The 25,144-nt window shown below is 42.7% G+C and overlaps 1 protein-coding gene across 1 annotated transcript; it reads right to left on the bottom strand.

Annotated features, from left to right (window-relative positions):
• Positions 1–4,388: 4,388 nt before the first annotated feature.
• LOC128071027 (eukaryotic translation initiation factor 1A-like) lies at positions 4,389–21,344 on the bottom strand. Its single transcript, XM_052664022.1, has 6 exons — positions 21,329–21,344; positions 19,302–19,385; positions 13,677–13,780; positions 12,566–12,616; positions 5,377–5,458; positions 4,389–4,483 (listed from the first exon to the last, which is right to left on the bottom strand). Exons 1-6 carry the CDS (start codon positions 21,342–21,344, stop codon positions 4,389–4,391), a joined length of 432 nt encoding a protein of 143 aa, XP_052519982.1.
• Positions 21,345–25,144: the final 3,800 nt, after the last annotated feature.

The raw sequence follows: 25,144 nt of genomic DNA, 5'->3' as shown, positions 1-25,144 counted from the left end.
GAACTTTTTTCTTGGATTTAACTATGTACACACTCAGCTGACAATCTTGGGAAAGAAAACTCTAGCAAAGAGAGGCGAAACCATCCGAGGGTTTCCTCTCGTTTTTTATACTACAGAAACCAGCTAAATGTGTATTCCCTATAAATTCTCAGAAGAAATATGTTTCAGAAATTACCTGATGAATGGTCTCTGGCTACACACGAGTAGAATTTTATTGAGGCCGTTGAACTAGCCCTGAATGCCATTTCATCCTACTACGGAGGATACTTTCAAATCACACTGTTAAAAAGCTAGGTTAGTATCTAAATTTGCAGTCACACACGCCAGTGAAACAAAGCTAGGCCAAAATATATTGAGTGCAACACTTTCCTGTATTTTTCAGCGGCTGTCCCTTCCTTTCCCTTATCTCAGCTAAAGGGAAAAATTTATCAAAGTCTTACTTTATAGAATGTACTTAGGAAACTGGATTTCCACACCTGCAATGTGATTCCATTACTCATCAAATTCAGCACTATTTGGTTACAATGCATATGACTTTTGAGAACGAAATGACATACAACCTATCTGATCTGTAAAGGCTCATCTAGTTACTTTATCCCTCATGGTTGTCGTACTTGAGATATATCTAAAATGCTAAGTAAAAACGCTCTCAACAAACAGATCAAGACTTTCGGTGTTAAGAAAACTGACTATTACTTAGTGTCGAATTTCTGCAATTTCTAATCACGTGACTTGAACATTACGACTCCAACCCGTCTTCTGAAAGCTTCGCTTTGGAAATGCCCTTCTTATGACGGGGCCAACCCCAAGTTTGGAAGAGAATATACGTTATTACCACACAGAATAAAATTACACTTGGGCAACGTGTGTAAGGAAAATAGCCCTTTCCACTAACTTCAAATGCGTGTTTCTGCTTTCTTTATATTGTATCAAAAACCTCAAGACACCTCTGCTGCTGCTGCTGCTGCTGCTGCTGCTGCTGCTGCTGCTGCTGCTAAGTCGCGTCAGTCGTGTCCGACTCTGTGCGACCCCACAGACGGCAGCCCGCCAGGCTCCCCGGCCCCTGGGAGTCTCCAGGCAAGAGCACTGGAGTGGGCTGCCATTTCCTTCTCCAGTGCATGAAAGTGAAAAGCGAAAGTGAAGTCCGCTCAGTCGTGTCCGACTCTTAGCGACCCCACGGACTGCAGCCTACCAGGCTCCCCCGTCCATGGGATTTTCCAGGCAAGATAATTGGGATACACAGAAAGACTCTGCAAACAGACGCGTTCATACGAGGGCTTATGATGATGAGGCAATTTATTCAAAACATCCGTTAACTGGAGGTAAAACAGGAGAGGAATCTTCTCTCTTCTTCTTCCTTTCCAGTGTTTTGCAGCAGAATTTGCGGTCTTTACCCCTAAGTTCCATTACACTGAAAGAAGCAAGTGTTAACATTTTACTCAAAATACTTCAGCTTCGTCATAAAAGAAATATGATGCTTTGAAACGATGACAATTAATCATTGTTTATTTAAGGCACAAAACTACATTCACACTGAAGTCTTATTCTTCTTAGCAGGTGATGACCAAAATTCAAACTGCAGCACGATCCTCAGACCTCTGAGTTCCGTTCAGATCTGTAAGTGAAAAGAACGTCAGACCTACAGGAAAACGAATTCTTCTAATAATGCATAAGGGATCGTCTTCCAGTACTTAGATAATCCTTTTGAACTAAACTTAAGGACACCAACCAGATTGTTTTCTCAGTTCCTGTGCGTTTTCACTGAATCTCTACGCTCTCCACGAGAACGTCACATGTTATGCAAGCCATTCTTTTCTCAATGTTTTAAATTAACTTATTCATCTTAACTGGAGCTTAGCATTTTTTTCTTCTCCTCAAGAGGGAAGGGCGGTACTAAATCAAATTCTTCTGACTCAGTCTGATCACAGGAGTGACACTCTAGTTAACTGCCAGGATAACTGACTCTGGCAGGAACTGCGATTCTGACATTAAACACATAAACCGAAACAAAATTCCCCAAATAACACAAACTCTTTTAATTGCCCTTGTCTTTTGTCTTTTCCCCAACTGAGCTGCTTAGTCACAGCTCCAGAAAGCTGTTCTCTTTTCCTTCTAAGGAAAGGCTTAACTCTGTGGGGCTTGGCATTCAAGTGTTCCCTTTCGTTAGATTCCCTGCCTTCAACCCCAGCTCAGTCGGGACAACCTTCAGGTCTCAAATAACGTGCTAAGCAACTGGTGCCTTTTACATTCTTACCACAGAAAATAACTGTCAGTTGTACCTCCACGGTATTAACTTAGCCACAAGGAATCTCTGGCAGATGTTAGAGAGAGAGAGAACAGCAATTCTGTGAAACCTGTTGTCAGCATTACAGACGCCCAAGTATCTTTGATACTACAAAGATATCACTCAATAGACATCTACTTAAAAGACATTTCATCACTGGAATCCTTCTTTGTACATAATCATTTTATACTTTCTGATTTACACCTGATTCGTAAAACCCGGGGTCCACTTTTTAAAATGAAACTGACTTTTTTTTCTTGAGCCACGACTGAACTGACATCTTTAAGATGTTCATTTTAACGTTTACATAATCCATAACTCCAAATACATAAAAGATGATGATGGAAGCATCATAAATATATAAAATTAAAGCTGATGTGAAACTTTTAGAGCCTCTGATAAATGATAGCAAAACTGGAAGAGAAAAAATGAAAAAAAGAAAGAAAAAGAAAACAAAACAGTTAATGACACTGCAACAATACTTTCCTAATCCCTTTTCATTTCCTATTTCTAGCGTGCTTTCAAATGCATACAACATCAGTAGATCATTGGGCTTCCCCGGTGGCTCAGAGGGTAAAACGTCTGCCAGCAATGCTGGAGACCCTGTTTCTGTACCTGGGTCGGGAAGATTCCCCTGGAGAAGGAAATGGCAACCCACTCCAGTATTCCTGCCTGGAGAACCCCACTGACATGGACGGAGAAGCCTGGCAGGCTACAGTCCAGGAGGTCGCAAAGAGTCGGGCACGACTTAGCGACTTCACTTTCACCTCAGGAGGGTATTATCGTGTGTTTAAAAATCTGTCACAATCTGGCTAAAAAAAAAACAAATCTGGCAAAAATTTCCCCCTTCAAGGCACATATCCAGCTGTTCTAATTCACGGGGTGAGTAATCGTAAAGAGCCTGAGTTTTCATGGTTATTCGTGGCCATGCCACGCAGGCCGCTGATCATTCTTTTCTGACCAGGACTTGACCTTGTGACCCCTACACTGGACGCTGAGAATCTTAAAATACTAGACCACCAGGGTAGTACCTTGGTTTCATTCCCTCAGTGATTTGGAAATCCATCAGAGTATAAATGGACTGGTATGAACAGGACAGATGCAACAGACTGTGTAGAAAATTACAAACTGTATAATCTTGGTGAATATGTGATTGCTCACTTCCACTTAAAATTCAGTTTCTCTGAGTGTCTGAAAATGCTCTTAATAAAAATGTTGGTGACTGAAAGATATTGAAGTCTGTGTCCTAGGGCAGTGATCCAATTTAGACTTCCTAAGATCTGCTCCTGGAATTCTAAACTTCCCCCTCAGTGTTCAGTCAAACACTCATTGATGTTTTTGCACTTTTGGTTTCTACAGTACATTTTTACTACAGAGGTGCCAAAACAAGAAGAAGAACTCTAACAGGCCTTACAGGAGTGTAAGCCATACTGTCATTCCAGTTACTTCATATGCCTGTCTAAAAAGTCAAGATTAGATACAGATCAATAAAATTTTTACTGAAACACATTCACAGCCGAACAGTGAGGCATTTAATAGTCTTATCATCACTATTTCCTTACCAACCATTTCCCACAAACGCCAAACCGAAAGTCTGTCCTAGAGTGGTACAGGACAATTAATGTAACCTCTAAATACATGGGCAAGAAAGCAGGCCTTCATTTTAAGAATGCTTTGGAGTACACTCAAATTCCACGGCTTCAGCAAAGTGGCTTCAACATGCTTTACTTCTATTAACGTACCAGCCTTGTGCGATGGTACATTTTAAACCTGTCTGCAAAACGTCTTAGTGCTATCACTATAGACCGCCCCCCCACCCCTTGCCTAATAAAGTATCATTATGGAGTGCCCACTGTCAGACCTAATTGATTTAAAAAACAAACAAACAAACAAGCACCCCCAGAATTATAAAGTCTTTGAACGTTTAAAAAGTTTGCCACGGTGGCTTCTGAATACTAATGAATATTCAAATTCATGGATACATACGCCTCAATATGTATTCAGTTCAAGTGTTCAACCTCCTGAGACCTAAGACGGTGAAAGATCGGACTACTTTCATGTACAGAACAATAAGAAGCGCACACACACACCGTTCAGCCTGGACTTACACCTCAGTGTCTTCATCCTCATCTGCACGATCCTTAAACTGGATTTCATCATCATCTTCAGGATCAAAGCCGTCTGTTTCACTAAGTTCGACTAAAAACACAGTAAGAGCATCCTCTTAAAAACACAAAATCAAGATGTTACTAGAGAAATTGCTGACTTAAAGAAATAATACTGGATTAAGACTAAAACACTGAACTGTACAAGAAACCGCTTGTAATCAATCTTCGATTCAACAGTTTCATTCCAAGAAAAAAATCTTCCTAACTGCAAACGTATCACAGAGAACAAACTCACAATGAAACCACTAGAAGAAGTTCGCTGACAAGAAAGTATTGACCTGATTCCCATTTATCTTAGTATTTCTTACACGGCCTAATGGTCATCAGAATCTTCGCTCTGACTAAAAAACACCTAACTTTATAATAAAATGCACTGTAACAGAATAACTAAAATTGCTATCATGTTCAAAATGTGAGTTTAGTATACTTCCTCTTTTTTGCTACTAGAAACATATTTTAATCTCTCCAAGCTTCCTAGAGGAAGAATAGAATACTTCTGTCCTTAAGAAATAAAAGTAAAACACTCTCCACACAACACCACAACGGTACTCTATTTACTAAGAAAAACTGAATGCGCCTCCATAAAAATCAATACCAGTACCATAACTGTTGTCATCGAGTAGCTGCAACCCGATATACTCTCTTAAGAGTTGCTTAGAAGAGGCATCCCTTTAACAATTCTTACGTATAAGTCTAGAGTCTGTAAACTTTTTCATTCCCCACCAAAAGAACATATTGTAGGAAGAGAATCCATTACTAAGTTGTTAATATACTGAAGTATTTAATACATACTTAAAGTGAAGTGGAGCATATATGTAAAAATACATTAGAGAGAGAGAATTCTGAAACATCTGCTTCACCTAAACACTAACTAGCCAACGCTATGAGAAGACAGGGAGATGTAAAAACTTTGATATTAACTACCGTATTCTGGAAGCTCTCCATAATCCTTCAGACTTCTGGCTTCATCTGCACTGTACTTTAAAATGACATCTGCTTTGTTATCCTTGGAGAAAAACAAGGAAAGATCAAAACTGGTTATGCAAAGAATCATCAGTTGTCTTGGAATATACTTTCAAATCAAACACACTTAAGTAAAACCTCACTATTCTCTCACCTTCCTTCTCACACACACACACACACACACACACACACACACACACACACACACACACACATCCTCATGACAAAGTTTGCATGCGTGACCAAATAAAGTATAGACTAGAAAAATGATGTATACAATGCACTGAATCAGAGTAAGAAAAGGAAATACAGGTGGTGGTGGTTTTGTAACGTTGTCCTTGTCCACACTCGAACGCTGTAGTTCAAAGTGAAAGTGGTAGTTTTACCCAAGAGAAACCTTTCTGTAACCCACAGTTCTTACAGGATCTTACTGATCCGAACTGTCTGTGGTCCTTTAGAAAGACACCTATGCCTTCCTAAAACCTGACGGGCTTGAAGTGAAGTCCTCGAGTGTTCATAAAGCTCTTCTGGGTGTTTCTGATGCAAATATGCCTGAGAAGTACTGCCCTAAAACTGTTCCCTTATCTCCATTTTAAAGAAGCTGAGCCACTGACAGAGGAAACAATTCTGAATGTGGACAATTAACCTAGAAAAGCCCTAAAGAAAGGCAACTGAAACTATCACAGTCATAAAACTGCAGTGTAATACAAACCAACCCTTCTCAAACTATAACGTGCACAGAAAACACGTAGCTATTGTGTTAAAACTCTGAGTGCAACTCAGTAGCTAATAACGTGCTAATATGGTGATTGCAGCCACGAAATTAAAAGACGCTTACTCCTTGGAAGGAAAGTTATGACCTACCTAGATAGCATATTCAAAAGCAGAGACATTACTTTGCCAACAAAGGTCCGTTTAGTCACGGCTATGGTTTTTCCAGTGGTCACGTGTGGATGCGAGAGTTGGACTGTGAAGACAGCTGAGCGCCGAAGAATCGATGCTTTTGAACTGTGGTGTCGGAGAAGACTCTTGAGAGTCCCTTGGACTGCACGGAGATACAACCAGTCCATTCTAAAGGATCTCAGCCCTGGGTGTTCTTTGGAAGGAATGATGCTAAAGCTGAAACTCCAGGACTCTGGCCACCTCATGCGAAGAGTTGACTCACTGGAAAAGACCCTGATGCTGGGAGGGATTGGGGGCAGGAGGAAAAGGGGACGACAGAGGATGAGGCGGCTGGACGGCATCACCGACTCCATGGACGTCGAGTTTGAGTGAACTCCGGGAGATGGTGATGGACAGGGAGGCCTGGCGTGCTGCGATTCATGGGCTCGCAACGAGCCGGACACGACTGAGCGACTGAACTGAACTGAACTGAACCGGACACCTCCACAGAGTGGGGATGCTGCTATTATCTTTACAGTATGATTTGAGTAACAAGGGTTTGTAATTATCCACAGCAGATTAAAAACCAGAAGAGCTGTTTGTGGCTCTCACTTTAAAGTTAGTGTTTTAATCCCTTAATGGATTAATATAACTCTGGTTGCACTGCCCATAAAACAAAGAATTAAACTGGGAACGAACGATTCTTCGATCCATTTCCGGGGTTATATGTAGTTAAACTGAAATAAATGGATACACGTTTACAGACAGCGTCTATGTTTCTGGTCATCACATAGAAAAAATGGAAAGGTTATACATGGATGATCGAGATCACAAAAACATACCAAGGGAAAAGATTCAGTGAAGTCCCAGGATATAAAATCAACATACAAACATCAGTTGTAGTGGTAATGTGTCCATAGTACCCAAAGTAATGTACGGGTTCCGGGTAATTCCTATAAAATTCAAGTAGCAGTTATTTTCAGAGACAAAGTTATATGGAACCATATATACACACAATCCTAACCGCCAAAGCCATCTTGAGGAAGAATAAAGCTGGAGGACACACACTTCCTGCTTTTCAAGCACAACTGTCCAAACAATATGGCACTGGCACTCCACCAGTAATGCAGATCCTGGAACAAAGCTGAGCCCTCAGAAATAAAATGTTTCAAAGACAGTCAACGAATACTTATGAACGGAAGCGAGATCACTGTGTAGAAAAGACGTCCTTCCCAATAAACGGGACTGGGGAAACAATACTTAACATAAAAGCGGACCCGTATCTTACACCAGAAACTACCTAAAATTACCCTGAAAGAGATCAGAGAGTTAAACACAGACCGGAAACCATAAAACTACTGCAAGAGAACACAGTGTAAAACCACCAAATGCTGCTCTTGCTCTCTGCTTTTGGGACAGGACACCAAACCCATAAGCAACACCAGCAAAACCTAGTAAGTGTAAACACTTCACACTAAATCGCTTTTGCACAGAAGAGGAAATTGTCAACAACAACTAACCAAGACAGTGTACTAGATCGGGAAAGATATTTGACCACTAAAGGGACTAACATCCAACGCAGATAAACCCTGCCATTGGCAACAACACGGATGAACCTGGAGAGCAGTGTGCTAAGAGAAACCAGCCACCCAGAGAAAGCGAACACTGCAGGACCTCATTTATATGTGGAATCAGGACTGAACACAAACTCATCAAAGTTCAGGGACGCTCCTAATCGCTCAGCTTTGAGTGACCTGGATTTTCTGCACAAGCCTGAAATGAAGAGAAGAACTATCAGTCGCCTGGCTGAGTGTCAAAGGTGTGCCCCAGCAAGCTCAGAGCCTACAAGGAGAGGCTGAGAGGCCTGCTGGTTTTTAATGAAACTTCAAACACGGGCTGTCTGTGACCGTATAAACAAGCATTCAGTGGCCACATGCAAGGAAAAGATACATGCCATACCCAATCTGTTTCCGCAATCACTCAGCAAACAACGGCAAGGAGAGAGAGAGAACGGGAGAAGAGATCTGGTCTCCCGTCTCACCACCTTATATGTGCATTTTCTAGTTTTCAGCAACAAAAACAACAAGAAACACGAGGCACACAGAGAAAAACGAGAAGGTGTTTGGTCACATGCCAGAAAATAAGTAGTCAATACAGAGCATGGCTGAGAAAGCCTAGAAGCTGGACTTCACAGAGATAGTACCTCAGGTCGCATTCATAAAAAGAAGGCAAGAAACAGTGTGCATAATGTTCTTTTGGTTGTGAACAATATTTCACTAGAGAATCAAGACAAACATATTCTTTAAGAGAAAACTAGTGGAGATAAAAAGCGGAGTAGCTGACTTCAAACTGTCTCTTTAATCACTGGGAGAACAATCACACCAGAAGACCAACAAGGAAACAGAACAGTGAAACTTGACAAATCAGGAAGTCTCAGGTATTTACAGGAAACATGACCTGATAACAGACTAGAGAGAGACAGCAATTATTTCACTCAAAATTTAGTGACGCACAAGCGACGGGTTTGACGCAGAAATCAAAAGGATTTCTGTCTCACAAGTCGTACGTACTCCAAACACTGAGATCATAGTGGGCAACTACCGAGTAGTTCTCTAAGTAGTCATCTCAGATTTATAACTTACACATTAGGAGACCTAGTCTCTGCCTTGCCTTTCTCGTACAAGCCAAAAAGAACCCCTTTTTTGGAGACAGAGGTTTTGCCTGACTTAATTGCATCGTCTACAGCAGGGACTTCTCTAACCTGGATTTGAGACCTTTAAATTTAAAACTCGTAACTGAGAACCCAATGTAAAATTACTTATTTTTTCTTTTAATGAGGGAGAATACTAATGAAAATCACTGTTATTACGCTACTGTTCTTATTTCAGCAAAGGTCATTTTACAAAATATTTAACAAGCAAAATGGGCAGAGTCCTCTGGTGGTCCAACGATAAGGACTCCAGGGCTTTCCTCGGCAGTATGCTGGGTTGAACCCCTGACTGAGGATCTAGGATCCCACAAGCCGCAGTGCCATCAAATATTAGAGAAAAAAAATGAAAGGAAAATGAATAATCTAGCCCTGTGAAATATATATCATAAGATACGAAGATAACTTCTCATTTTACCACAGAACACTGAAAACGTCAGCCTGCAGCATAATCCCTGAAAACCTAGCACAGAGCCTTGGATACACCTGGGCTTAAAAATTTACACAAGAGCTAACACCTATCCTACTCACACTCTTCCAGAAAATTGCGGAGGAAGGCAAACTTCCAAACTCATCCTATGAGGCCACCGTCACCCTAGTACCAAAACCTGACAAAGATGCCATAAAAACAGAAAACTACAGGCCCATATCACTGATGAACATAGATGCAAAAAGCCTTAACAAAATTCTAGCAATCAGAATCCAACAACACATTAAAAAGATCACACACCATGACCAAGTGGCCTTTATCCCAGCGACGCAAGGATTCTTCCATATCCGCAAATCAATCAGTGTAATTCACCGCATTAACAAATTGAAAAACAAAAGCCATATGATTATCTCAATAGATGCAGAGAAGGCCTTTGACAAAATTCAACATCCATTTATGATAAAAGCTCTCCAGAAAGCAGGAATAGAAGGAACATACCTCAACATAATAAAAGCTATATACGACAAACCCACAGCAAACATTATCCTCAATGGTGAAAAATTGAAAGCATTTCCCCTAAAGTCAGGAACAAGACAAGGGTGCCCACTTTCACCGCTACTATTCAACACAGTTCTGGAAGTTCTGGCCACAGCAATCAGAGCAGAAAAAGAAATAGAAGGAGTCCAGATTGGAAAAGAAGAAGTAAAACTCTCACTGTTTGCAGATGACATGCTCCTCTACACAGAAAACCCTAAAGACTCCACCAGAAAATTACTAGAGCTAAGCAGTGAATATAGCAAAGTTGCAGGATACAAAATCAACACACAGAAATCGCTGGCATTCCTGGACACTAATAATGAGAAAGTAGAAAAGGAAACAATTCCGTTCACCATTGCAACGAAAAGAATAAAATACTTAGGAATATACCTACCTAAAGAAACTAAAGACCTATATATAGAAAACTATAAAACACTGGTGAAAGAAATCAAAGAGGACACTAATAGATGGAGAAATATGCCATGTTCATGGATCGGAAGACTCAATGGAGTGAAAATGAGTATACTACTCAAAGCAATCGACCGATTCAATGCAATCCCTATCAAGCTACCAGCGGTATTTTTCACAGAGCTAGAACAAATAATTTCACAATTTGTATGGAAATACAAAAAACCTCGAATAGCCAAAGCAATCTTGAGAAAGAAGAATGGAACTGGAGGAATCAGCCTGCCTGACTTCATGCTCTACTACAAAGCCACAGTCATCAAGACAGTATGGTACTGGCACAAAGACAGAAATGTGGATCCGTGGAACAAAATAGAAAGCCCAGAGATAAATCCATGCACCGATGGACACCTTATCTTTGACAAAGGAGGCAAGAGTATACAATGGAGAAAAGACAATCTCTTTAACAAGCGGTGCTGGGAAAACTGGTCAACCACGTGTAAAAGAATGAAACCAGATCACTTTCTAACACCACACACAAAAATATACTCAAAATGGATTAAAGATCTAAACCTAAGACCAGAAACTGTAAAACCCCGCGAGGAGAACATAGGAAAAACACTCTCCGACATAAACCACAGCAGGATCCTCTGTGATCCACCTCCCAGAATTCTGGAAATAAAAGCAAAAATAAACAAATGGGATCTAGTTAAAATTAAAAGCTTCTGCACAACAAAGGAAACTGTAAGTAAGGTGAAAACACCGCCTTCTGAATGGGAGAAAACAATAGCAACTGAAGCAACTGACAAACAACTAATCTCAAAAATACACGAGCAACTTATGCAGCTCAATTCCAGAAAAACAAACGACCCAATCAAAACATGGGCCTAAGATCTAAATAGACATTTCTCCAAAGAAGACATACGGACGGCTAACAAACACATGAAAAGATGCTCGACACCACTCATTACCAGAGAAATGTAAATCAAGACCACAATGGGGTACCATTTCACACCAGTCAGAATGGCCTTGATCCAAAAGTCTGCAAGCAATAAATGCTGGAGAGGGTGTGCAGAAACGGGAACCCTCTTACACTGTTGGTGGGAATGCAAACTAGGACAGCCACTATGGAGAACAGTGTGGAGAGTCCTTAAAAAACTGGAAATTGAACTGCCCTGTGACCCAGCAATCCCACCGCCGGGCATACACACCGAGGAAACCAGAACTGAAAGACACATGTGTACCCCAATGTTCACCGCAGCACTGTTTATAATAGCCAGGACATGGAAGCAACCTAGATGTCCATCAGCAGGCGAATGGATAAGAACGCTGTGGTACATATCCACAATGGAGTATTACTCAGCCATTAAAAAGAATACATTTGAATCCATTCTAATGAGGTGGATGAAACTGGAGCCGATTATACAGAGTGAAGTAAGCCAGAAAGAAAAACACCAATACGGTATTCTAACACACATATATGGAATTTACAAAGATGGTAATGATGACCCTGTACGTGAGACAGCAAAGGAGACACAGATGTGTGGAGCGGACTTTTGGACTCTGTGGGAGAGGGAGAGGGTGGGATGATTTGGGAGAATGGCATTGAAACATGTATACTATCATGTAAGAAACGAATCGCCAGTCCAGGTTCGATGCATGATACTGGATGCTTGCGGCTGGTGCACTGGGATGACCCAGAGAGATGTTATGGGGAGTGAGGTGGGGGCGGGGGGGGGGGGGGGGAGGGGGGTCCAAGATTGGGAACTCATGTATATCCGTGGCGGATTCATGTCAATGTACGGCAAAACCAATACAGTATTGTAAAGTAAAAAGTTTTTAAAAACTTAATTAAAGTAAATAAATAAGTAAACTATGAAAAAAAATAATAAAGGAGGACAGAAGGATGAGCTGTAGCATCTATCCGAAATTATAAGAGAATATTTATTACTTACTGTATTTAAAATAAAGAAAGAAACAACCAGTCTTCCCAAAAATCACATGCACCATCAGTCAGCCAGAATCCTATCATCTTAAACATCGTGGATCATGACAAATTTTGATGCCAGGAGGATGACAACCATAACTGGCTAGAACTGGCGAGAAGATGCATTTTACTGCATCATCTGAATACTGATATCGATGATTCCTATATTCAAGAACATTATAAATTCAGCTGTAATTGTTACCTGGTAGTCTCGGAGACCAATCAGTATAATATCTGAGGTATTTATCCAAACCTATTGAAAAAAACAACAACAACAACTCACGGTCTGTTACGTGTAAAACGCAAACAACAGTGTTTGACGTAAAGCCATACGTAATACAGAAGATACAATTCCTTCGGTACATGAAAAGTATCTAGTAATAATTACAGCGAAACTACAGATGCGTGTGTGTGTCATGTGTGCATGTGGATGTATCTGTGTATTATCTGTGTGAGTGCTCATGCCTATGAGGCACAGTTTAGTTATAGATGCTTACCGTATAGTAATCGAAAACTAAAGCTAGGCAGTTCAGTTTGGGTCCAATTTTCTAATTTAGGATATTACAATATATAACAATTTCACTTCAATTAAAGTCTTTAACTTTACAAAAGCGTAGTTCTTTGTCACATGAATCACTTTAATTCACAGATCGCTCTGGACATTTTTCATTCTTTCAAACAAATGAAAATAAGTCATATACACACATATAGCCATCTAGTAACCAATCGACATCGATTCAGGCCCCTAAATCACTAACTGGAAAAGAATGACTCAACAGAACAAAACTGCTTTTCAATCCAAAAAATTACGGTTGAAGGAACTTTTAAACAATATGATCAATCAATGTGCCAAAACTACTAAATAAGGTGCTTTATTACGTTCCGAACACCACATTTAGCTGTTCCCACAAAGCAAAGTCTTACCCAGGACCATACACTGGATTTAATTAGCAACGAGACTCCTTTTGTCTTAAAAATAATTTTCAGCTGTTTCATTTTTCTTTCTTTCTTTCACGGCTTAACATTTTTGTTAAGAGTCTAGGCCATGTGTTTCATACACGGAATCTGTCTGTTTCCCCAAGAGCAAACATCTCTGGCATACGTCCAGCCTAGGCGTCACAAATCATTCTTTCTAAATCTAAGTCCAATCACGAAAGTTATCGAGGATTTTCTAGTTTTATGCATTTATACTGCCTTATCAATCACCGTTTTTGAAGTCTGCAAGAATTCACCAAGTTCACTCACTTGGAAGCACAGATAAATGTCTTAAAGGTAACTTCTGTACTAAAGGAAAACAGATCTCCAACACTGACCTGTTTCCTCAAGCTTCCTCGGATACGACATATCCGTGTCACTCCATCAAAACACATTGCTTCCAATCGTGCATTTCCCAACATCTTGGTTACCTGAGCATATTCTTAGGAAGGGGCAAAAAAAGAAGAAAGAAAGCAAAACAAAACCGTAAACTACTGTTCAATTTTTCTTAAAACGCCAACACTTGTTCTTAGGTTGGTAAGGTCACTTTTAGTGCTAACTTTAGACCAAACCAAGATTTAAAAAAGAACAAAATGTTCAAGTAGTAGAACAAGTGAGAGCTGTCTCAAGGTGACGTGTATTAATTTTATCCGCAAAAAGGAGAAAACTCTTAATCTCTCAAACAATGGCTATAGTCTCTTCCAGCTACACCTTTGCATTTAGCCTCTTGTTTTTAGAGCAAGGAAAAGTTGACAGAAGTGAAGCAGTTACTCCAAAATCACAAATGTTATTTCCACGAGAAGATACCTGCTGCTGGGAATGTTTATCTACTGATTTGAGAAAATCAGTTCAGTCTTGGTCTTCATGACTGCATGCTCTACCTTTGGACATCAAAGCGGCTCACTTCAGACTGCACCCTAAACGCTGACTTAGCAACCTCTCACGCTGAGTATTCGCAAAATCTCGGCTCTCCTTTCCCTCATTAACTCTACTGATAATCAACTGATCAGTCGGCTGATCATTAACAAACTTTTGCTTGGGAACACGTTGATGCTTTTTCTAAAGTTCTTAAAATGGTATTTCAAGGTAAAGCGTCAAATGTTTAAAGACAATTATATCTAAGCATAGTCAAGAGGCCACCTGATTCTACTGTCACTTGAAAACACTGACGTACGCATTAGCCAGTACGGGACCATGTCTTCTGGACTGAAATGACAAAAGCGGGCATCAGAATAAAGAGAAAGAAACAGGTAGTTAGTATAAAGCCGGTACAGTACTACATTTGTTGTTGTTGTTGTTTTTAACCGAGGACTAACATCAAAGTGACATCCACCGCAGCCACGAAATTAAAAGGCACCTGCTCCTTGAACTTTCAGGTATGACATAACTCACATCCAATCCCTGATGATTATACAGTGGAAGTGAGAAATAGATTTAAGGGACTAGATCTGACAGACAGAGTGCCTGATGAACTATACAGGAGACGGGAGCAAGGGACACTGCGCAGGAGACGGGAGCAAGGCCATCCCCCAAGAAAAAGGACTGCAAAAAAGCAAAATGGCTGTCCCATGGAGGCCTCGCAGGATAGCTGTGAAAAGAAGAGACGTGAAAAGCAAAGGAGTGAAGGAAAGATACACCCATTTGTATGCAGAGTTCCAAAGAATAGCAAGGAGAGATAAGAAAGCCTTCCTTGGTGATCAGTGCCGTGAAAGAGAGGAAAACAATAGAATGGGAAAGATATCAAGGGAACACTGCATGCGAAGATGGGCTCCAGAAAAGGCAGAAACTGTATGGACCTAACAGAAGCAGAAGACAGTAAGGAGAGGTGGCAAAAATACACAGAAGAACTGTACAAAACAAGATCTGCCCGACCCAGATAATCACCATGGAGTGACCACTCACCTGGAGCCAGACATCCTGGAATGTGAAGTCAAGTGGGCCCTTAGGGAGCATCACTAGGAACAAAGCTGGCGGAGGTGATGGAATTCCAGCTGGGCTACTTCAAATCCTCAAAGATGATGCTGTGAAAGTGCTGCCCTCAATATACCAGCAACTTTGGAAAACACAGCAGTGGCCACGGGCCTGGAAAAGTCAGTTTTCACTCCAGTTCCAAAGGAAGGCAATGCCAAACAACGCTCAAACGACCGCACTATTGTACTCGTCTCACACGCTAGCAAAGCAATGCTCAAAATTCTCCAAGCCAGGCTTCAGCAATGCATGAACCGTGAAATTCCAGATGTTCAAGCAGGTTTTACAAACGGCAGAGGAACCCGAATCAAGTTGCCAACATCCGCTGAATCATGCAAAAAGCAAGAGAGTTCCAGAAAAACATCTATTTCTGCTTTGCTGACTGTGCCAGAGCCTTTGACTGCGGGGATCCCACTGAACTGTGGACAATTCTGAAGGAGATGGGAATACCAGACCACCTGACCTGCCTCTTGAGAAAGCTGTATGCAGGTCAGGAAGCAACAGTTAGAGCTGGATACGGAACAACAGACTGCTTCCAAGTAGGAAAGGGAGCACATCTAGGCTGCACATTGTCACCCTGCTTATTGAACTTACGTGCAGATCACATCATGAGAAACACTGGGCTGGATGAAGCACAGGCTGGAATCAAGACTGCCGGGAGAAAATTCTATAAACTCAGATATGCTCATGACACCACCACTGACGAAAGATCCTCTCTAAGAAAGTGAAAGGAGAGAGTGAAAAGGTTGGCTTCAAGCTAAACATTCAGAAAACCAAGATCACGGCATCCCGTCCCATCACTTCATGGCAAATACACGGGGAACAGTGGAAACAGTGGCTGACTTTATTGCGGGGGGCTCAAAAATCACTGCACATGGCGACTGCAACCATGAAATAAAAAGACACTTGCTCCTTGGATGGAAAGTTACAACCAACCTAGACAGCGTATTAAAAAGCAGAGGCACTACTTTGCCGACAAAGGTCCGTCTAGGCAAGGCTGTGGCTTTTCCAGGAGTCATGTACGGATGTGAGAGAGAGGGCGGTAAAGAAAGCTGGGTGCTGAAGGACTGATGCTTTTGCACTGTGGTGTTGGAGAAGAGCTGTGAGAGTCCCTCGCACTGCAAGGAGATCCAAGCAGTCCATCCTGAAGGAGACAGATCAGTCCTGGGTGTGCACTGGAAAGACTGATGTTGAAGCTGAAACTCCCAACATTTTGGCCACCTGATGGGCCGAGCTGACTCATTTGCAAAGACCCTGATGCTGGGGAAGACTGAGGGCAGGAGGAGAAGGGAACGACAGAGGATGAGATGGTTGGATGGCATCACCGACTCTAACGGACGGGAGTTCGCGTACACTCCGGAGTTGGTGATGGACAGGGAGGCCTGGGGTGCTGCAGTCCACGGGGTCGCAAAGAGTCGGACTCGACTGAGCGACTGAACTGAACTGAACCGCTCCTTGGAAGAAAAGCTATGACGACAAAGGTCAGTATAATCAAAGCTCTGGTTCTTCCCGTAGTTACATATGGATGCGAAAGTCGGGACCATAAAGAAGGCTGAACTGTTGAAGAGCTGGAGTTTTTCAACTGTAGCGCTGGACAAGACTCTTGAGAGGCCCCTGGACAGCAAGGAGATCAAACCAGTCAATCCTAAAGGAGATCTACCCTGAATATTCAGTGCGAGGACTGCTGCCGAAGCTCCAGTACTTTGGCCACCTGATGCAAAGGGTCAGCTGCAAGGAGACCCTCAGGCAGGGAAAGCAGGAGGGCAAGAGAAGAGGACAACAGAAGATGAGACGGTTGGGCGGTATCACAGGATTCAAGGGACACGAGTCTGAGCAAACGCAAGGCTACCGTAAGGACAGGGAACCCTGGTGTACTGTGTCGTTCATGGGGTCCTGCAGGGTCACAGACATGGCTTAGTGGCTGAAAAACAACAACTCCTCCAAAGAGATCCTAGGCTAATCTGTCGTTATCCTGAAAGGTAAACGGGATTCAAACTATGGAGAGTCCCTTGGATCACAGGCCATCAGTCCAGCTTGGTACTCCGGACTGCTACACAGGAGAAAAGAACAAAGAAAAAGAAAACGATCATTTAAAACCTGGCCCTGAAAACAGACTGCTAATGTAAGGAAAAAATATGAAGGCCAACGACCAGCTTATCTTTAGCCACACATCATGTTTCAAATAATTAATAAAAATCTTTGGGTGTCTCCCTGAGCGTGTGTGTGTGTGTGTGTGTGTGTGTGTGTGTGTGTGTGTGTGTGTGTAGTGACTTGCACTGTGCAGGAATAACTACATGGCTCTGTTATGAAGTGCTGGAAATTACTGAAACAAATGGCCAGCGTGTGTGTGTGTGTGTGTGTGTGTGTGTGTGTGTGTGTGTGTGTGTGTGTGTGTGTGTAGTGACTTGCACTGTGCAGGAATAACTACATGGCTCTGTTATGAAGTGCTGGAAATTACTGAAACAAATGGCCAGCTCAATAACAGAGAACAGAACTGTCAATTCAGAGAAAAGTATACATTTGAACTGAGCAATACGTTAACCTCAACTCATCTCAGCATCCACATAGGGCTACTGGCTATTCCAAATCACAGGTCTGCCCGATGGCTCAGCCATGAAGAATCCACCTGCAGACGCAAGAGACAAAGGGGACACACACTAGACTTCCGGGCCAGGATGATCCCGTGGAGAAGCAAATGGCAACACACTCCAGTACTCTTCCCTGGAGAATCCCATGGACACAGCAGCCAGGTGGGCTACAGTCCACGAGATCGCTAAAGAGTGAGACGTGCCTAAGCGCCAAGCAACAGGGCTAGAAAAAAGTACTTCTTCGGTAAGCTTAAATATCTTGAAACCGTGCTAATGGAGTTACATACGAGAAAGGCTTCGCTCTTAGAGGATGATATAATTAGGGCGAAAAACCGTAACTGTATGTAACTAGACCTGCCTACAGGAAAGTTTAAAACGGTAGGAGGAAACTGTGCGTGTTCCGAAAGAAAGCACAGGGAAAAAAACATTAAAGATTAGGGAGTGAGTAAAAACATACGGGAGTTGTACTCATATTTCAGCTCCTCTGTGGGGCTTAGCTATCCATTAAAGGGAAAAAAGGAAGTGTTTCAGTCAATTATTTTACTCTTATTTTAGTCTGCACTTACTCAAATAAGAGATAGTCAATTACTCAGTGACTTTATTAAACACACTCATGCGCTAGTGACACTGGAGTACTGAGGGGCTGAGGTCTTGGCATAGATTTCTCATAGCCTACTGAAAAATATTACAAGAGTAGGGGATTTTCAATGTTGGCAGCCAGGCTTGCCCCGCTCTCAACACTACGATTCACCGTCATTTATACCACGTTTCTCCTCAGAATCGAAACAGGACACCTTGTTTACACATGCCACATTAAGCCTGCAGGAAAAATAGTGTAAAGTGAATTATTTAATACAGAAATTCTGGAAAACGTAGGGCACTGGAATTGGGGAAAAGCTGGAGATACGAGGGGCTTCTGTGTGGCTCAGTGGTAGGGAATCCACCCGCCAATACAGCAGATCCCGGTTTGATCCCTGGTCCAGGATGAACCCACATGCCTCCAAAAAGACTGAGCCCTTGTGCCACAGCTACCGAGCCTGTGCTCTACAGCCTAGAAGCCGCAACTGCTGTGCCCACATGCTGCAACTACTAAAGCCCGGTCTCCCCAGAGCCTCTGTTCCGCAAGTCGAGAGAACACCCGGTTGAGAAACCTGTGCATTGCAACTACAGAGTAGCCCCCCTCCCCACAACTAAAGAAATCCCGTGCACAGTAAGGAAGGCCCAGCATAGCGCCATCCCCCCACCCCCACCAAAGAAAACCCACATAAACAAATAAAATCATTCAAATTAAAAAAAAAAAAAAGGAGTTATGAGACAACTCCTCAGGACTATGACTAACGTATGTTACAGATTAAACTCTGAAATTCACATTACTAGAAAAGGTATAAATAACCAAATTATTCTTACCTTGCCCATCTTCTTTAAAGACCAGGTCTCCTTTTTCATATTCGTTCTTCTTCTTACCCTTGCGTCTATTTCTGCCTCCTTTCCCTAAGTGATTGAAAAGTGAATAAAAATTGAAATCTAATTATCTGTATAACAGTTTACAAACTCAACTATGAAACAAGCTCACATAAGCTTTTACACTTTATGAAAACACAGGGAAACAAACAGGTTATCATTTAAATAGCAGTAAAATATCAACAGACCTCAAAAGAGATTTACAATTTAACCTAATTTGCTTTCTGGTTAGCCCCTTACAAATTGCCAATGGCTGTCTTCTAAATGCCTTACCAGATAATAATATTATCAACCACATAACCCATGACCAGAGATCACCATTAGCATTTTTATTATCCATGCTTTCCAGTTAAACCTGGATTCTATACCTTCTCTTCCACTATTTATTTTCAAATAAAAAATCCAAGACTAGTCCATGTATTTGTAAAGGAATGAAAACCGAAAAATCATACGTAGGACTGTCTTCAGTTTGGCATGAGAGTTAGCCGCTGCTTTAAAAGTCCCGCAGAAGGAAGATGGGAGATACCCAAGGCTGGAGGGAAGCCTAGGAAGATAACATTAACAAAAGTGTACTGAACATCTATTAAGCACCAAGCTGTAGTAGGTGAACATTCATAAGGTCAGTCCTGTTCTCTTTAGAATGCACAGTCTAACGTGGGCATCTGAAACTTCATTCTTAGAAGCAGAGGAGGAAACAAGGAACGTATGCAAATGTACACTCATTTGTAAGCTAAAAGTGAATTATATAGATTAGAAAAAAAATCAGCAGAAAGGCTGTGCCAGTCGGTCTGGGGACTCTAGAGAGCACTGAGCTGAAAGGCAAAGAAGTGTGCCCGGAATATGGCAAAGGTTAAGGAAGCCTTGAGAGCTAAAAGGAAGTGCCAGGAATGAATAAGGAAGAGAGGTTTGTTGTAGAGTGTGAAATGTGGTGCTATTCTGAAGGCAGTATTCTCATTCCTTGCACTTAACAGTTTTCCAGGAGGCATTACAAGGACATTAACATGACACAAGCAGAACTCAGGGCTGTAAAAAGGAGAATTCAATGAATGACCGTCCCAGTGCCCTGCTTCAGTTAGCTTGAAAGAAAGTGAAAGTGAAGTTGCTCAGCCGTGTCCGTCTCCCACGCTTTGCGACCCCATGGACTGTAGCCTACCAGCCTCCTCTGTCCATGGGATTTTCCGGGCAACAGTACTGGAGGGGATTGCCATTTCCTTCTCCAGGGGATCTTCCTGACTCAGGGATCGAACCCTGGTCTCCCGCATCACAGACAGACGATTCACCGTTTGAGCCAGTGCCGTTTTGGAAGTTACAAGTAAAGTTATTGTCAAATCTGATTATTTGTGACCTGTCTGCCTCAGAATAAGGATAAGCAGAAATACATAGTGCCAGCATCTATTTTATGAGAAAAGAAGGCTGAACACGCTGGGATATTGCCTGCCTTCTAAAGAAGGTTTTAAGGTTTGCCACGGTGAAAGTGAGAGGTAGAAGAAAGTAAACCGGCAGTCATGAACCTAGACGTGCGACAATGTTTTAGCTTCGTGTTTGCAAAGAAGCAGTATTTTCACCAGTAGTCAACTGTCCGCAAAGTAAACTGCTGACAAATAGTTAACGGACCCAAAAGAAAGAATCAGTGTCTCGTAAACAACCGCTAAAGGAGAGTCCTGGGAAGGGATGAAGGCCGGAGGGGCGAAGCCTGGGCTGCCCGAAAGTAGGCTTCTTCCAGTTTACTAACGCGCCTGCAGTTAAACTGGCATGAATCCGAAACTAATCGAGGTTTACCCTCCCTGTGAAATTGACAAAAAGGGAGAGGAAATTATACCGCTATGTGAACCGAGCGGGAGGAGGCAGGAGCGGCTTCTCGCTCCTATGTGGACTGTGCAGTCCGGCTCAAAGACATCAGCCAACCACAAGAAGCAGGAACTACCAGTGAGGGCGGCTGAGCAATCGGTGGTTCCCCGAAACCCAGTCATTACCTTTATTCTTGGGCATAGCCGTAGCCGCAGGCTCACTGTTTCCACGCAGCTTCCCGTGCGGCTGCCGCTGCCGCTGCCAGGTAATCCTCTGAGGCTTCCGAGGAACTAAGTTACACTCTCCGAACTGAGAACTCAGGAGACAAAGGCACGCGGCCTCGCTTAGCAGCAGCAAAATGGCGACCCGGCTGGTGTCACGGGGTTAACGTCACTTTCCTCGCGCATGACGCTACCGGCCTATCCGCCACGCACAGTCTCTTCCGCCCTAGCGAGCACGTGTAGGCCAAACCAACTGACTCCCGGTGCTCAGCAGTGTGAGTGACGCTGTGTCGGATTCCAGTAAAGAGTGATCGATTTTTGGAGAACACCGCGCTGAGCTTGGAACGAGATGTGTCAATATAGTGGAGACCGCGTGCACTTCCCCAGTTAGAAACCGCTCGAGCTAACTCATACTACTGAAGAGGCTTCTGCTGCTGCGGCGGCTGCTAAGTCGCCTCAGTCGTGTCCGACTCGGTGCGACCCCATAGACGGCAGCCCACCAGGCTCCCCTGGCCCTGGGATTCTCCGGGCAAGAACACTGGAGTGGGTTGCCATTTCCTTCTCCAGTGCATGAAAGTGAAAAGTGAAGTCCGCTCAGTCGCGTCCGACTCGTAGCGACCCCATGGACTGCAGCCTACCAGGCTCCCCCCCGTCCATGGGATTTTCCAGGCAAGAGTACTGGAGTGGGGTGCCATTGCCTGTTAATAAGCGCTCTTGCCTGACCATTTCTTCACTTAAATTGTATCCGTTGTCTCCCTTCTTGGAGAAACAAATTCCACCATGATGCTTCTGTTAGAAATGTAGCGTAATACACGTGGTGGAGCAATTAAAGAGAAAGGGTGTGCATATCTCTCCAAAGGCTGAACCGAGGATCATTACAGACCCCTCTCTCAGGTCCACCAAGTTTGGTGGCGGCACGGGGGTAAGTGCACCAAGACTGTGTATCCGGTGTCGGAGGGGTAGAATAAACTTTAAAGTTGGTGTAAACAAACAGACTAAATGAATAAATAATAAACAATAAAATTTAAAACTATCGAAAACTTTCTCTTCAGAAATCAAATGTTCAGGATGGTTTTTCAGAGTGATGGAAGATATTTTCACCCACTGAAGTATGAGGGAACATTCGGGATTATGTATGACTTCGCTTGAACTTTATGCAAGATCCCTGTCTTTTGACGTGATAAACCAATATTGTACATGTGCTGTAACCACTAAAGAAAAGTCACTCTTTATCGACTTAAGGAAAGAAGTCAAAATCTACTGCAGTTGTCCACCAGCACTGCATGCTTGAGAAATTCTGGATGGGAAAAACCAGATGAAGCATTTCTGTGCTTTGGATCTATGGGTTCCTAGACAGTTAAGATGAATATGGAAATCAAAATTTTACCGATTCCACGTTTTTGCCTAGAGAAACACTAAAATCACTTGCTGGCAATCTCTGTTGTGTGTGTGTGTGTGTGTGTGTGTGTGTGTGTGTGTGATTACCAGGTGCCTTTTACGAAGCTCTAAGTTTTACTACATGTATTTTCCACTTTAAAGAACGTTGTGTATGTATGTACTGGCTGTGTCCTCTACGTCTGCCCCTACATCTCCTCTCAGAACGGTCTGAAAGACCTTTTCCCAGCCTGTGGTCTTCCACTTTCCGTGACACTTTTTTTTTTCTTTCCCTATTTATAGTAAAAATTCTTTACTGATTTATCAGTAATACTATAATTTCCCTCACTTTTTGTTTTTCGTTTTGCGTCAAGGTCGAAACTGTGCATGGAAAGTTGGCCTCCTAGAAACCATGCCATATGATCAATGAGCCCACATAGTAAGGGATGACAATTGATACTTTTTAGCAGAATCCAGGGCTTCCCTGGTAGCTCAACCGATAAAGAATCCACTGCAATGCAGGATACCCCAGTTTGCTTCCCGGGTTGGAAAGATCCTCTGGAAGAGGGATAGGCTACCCACTCCAGTATTCTTGTGCTTCCTTCATGCCTCAGACGATAAAGAATCTGGCTGCAGTGCGGCCAGCCTGACTTCCATCCCTGGGTTGGGGAGATCCCTCGAATAGGGCAGAGCAACCCACTCCAGTATTCTGGCCTGGAGAACACCCACGGACGCAAGAGCTTGACGGGCAACAGTCCATGATGTCGCAGAGAATCAGACACGACTGAAAAACTAAGCGCACCAGCAACCAAAATTTATCTTTGTAAGAACGGCCCTTGAAAAGCTTGAAATATGGAGGTCTGCCTAAGAAAGTGTATTTGACCCTGAAGCAAATGCAAAAAGCAATGAGCTTTTACTACTCTCTTGTCCCTATAGAACCAGAGGACAAATGGAGTGTCTGTTCCCCTTTCAGAGGCAAGCTGTTGCGGCAGAAAATGTTAAAAGATTAAATAAACAAATTATTCCTCCTGAAGTGCTGCTTTCAACAATGAAGCAACATGGAATTCAAGATCAGTACCAAAGCAAGAACATGACTGCTGTCAGTTGCTGTTGTAAGCCATGGCCTCAAAAGAGAACTGCATACATGCATATAAATGACTGACTGAATTATCTTCCAACACACTATAAAAGTACATGGACACTGTCATCAAGGATTTTGTTTCTCCGGTCGATAATATAGAAGTGCCTTCGAGTTACTCGTAGTTTTAATGACCAAAAGCAGTGACTACTTTTCAGACTTTCCAACCTAAGTTGTTTAAACAAACATGTCAACTTGTTCCCCCCAAAGCAACACGTTGATGGTAGTGGTGGTGACTTGTCACTAAGTCGAGTCCTCCTCATTTTCGCCTGCATGGACCACAGACCACCAGGCTCCTCTGTCCCTGGGATTTCCCAGGCCAGAATAATGAAGTGGGCTGCCGCACCCTCCTCCAGAGTAATGCAGGGCTTTCCAACTGAAACCCCGAGACTCACCAAGAGCTCAGCAAACTCTTAGCGCACATTGGCATAGAGGTGTTGACGTGCTGCTAAACTTTGTGACCTTTCTAGCCAAATTAAAGAACCGGCAAACACAGCTTCAAGATGATTGTGCTAAATAGCCTGCTAAAACAAATGCAGTACACATGGAATGGGATAATGAAGAGGATCTATCTTCCCCACCCAGGGTCACCTCCGTCGGGCAGGTGGATTCTTTACCACTGAGCCACCAGCGACGCCCCCAAACCCATAGTATCTACTGAAAACGTAGGTCTTGTCTTTCATATATACTGCATCAAACTTCAAGTCTGTCAAGACTGGGCTCGTTCAGGATTTCCCTAGTGATCCAGTATTTTAGAGTCCACTTCTCAGTGCAAGGGATGTGGGTTAGGTCCCTGGTCTGGGAAGATCCCACATGCTGAAGAGTAACTAAGCTCATGGGTCACAGCGAAGGAGGCCATGTCCCACAACTAATGAGCTCCTGTGCTGGAAATAGAGCCAGTGCTCTGCAGCAAGAAAAGCCACCACAATGAGAAGGCTGCGCCCCACTTGCCACAGCCAGAGAAAGCCCTCGGGCAGCGATGAAGACCAGGCAGAACAAAAAACAAATGCAAATTGAAAATAATAATGATACGAAAACTGAGACCTTAGAAAAAGACTGAGTATGAGTAAAAGAGAAGTGTAGTTACATATACATAGCAACAACCAAATATACTTTAAATTTTGAAAACACAAAAAATAATTACTCTTCCAAACATGATGAAACAATAGCGAGTAGTTCAAATTAATCAGAAAATAAAAATGGGCAATAGTTCCACCAGGAGGAGAGGTCAGGATATCCCAAGCATCAGTGTTCTAATTTGTGTTCTG

The sequence above is a fragment of the Budorcas taxicolor genome, chromosome Y, assembly GCF_023091745.1.
Source record: "Budorcas taxicolor isolate Tak-1 chromosome Y, Takin1.1, whole genome shotgun sequence".
NCBI classification, from domain to species: domain Eukaryota; kingdom Metazoa; phylum Chordata; class Mammalia; order Artiodactyla; family Bovidae; genus Budorcas; species Budorcas taxicolor.
Note: the sequence above shows the minus strand (reverse complement) of the source record. Positions and strands in the feature narration are given on the sequence as shown.

Bases quoted from the DNA above. Each gene is read 5' to 3' on its own strand.
- LOC128071027 (XM_052664022.1), bottom strand. The intron at 12,617-13,676 runs GTCAGTGTTGGA...TTTTTTCAATAG, and splicing joins GAGGAAGCTTGAGGAAACAG to GTTTGGATAAATACCTCAGA. The intron at 5,459-12,565 runs GTAACAATTACA...TTTTTCTCCAAG, and splicing joins TTGGTCTCCGAGACTACCAG to GATAACAAAGCAGATGTCAT.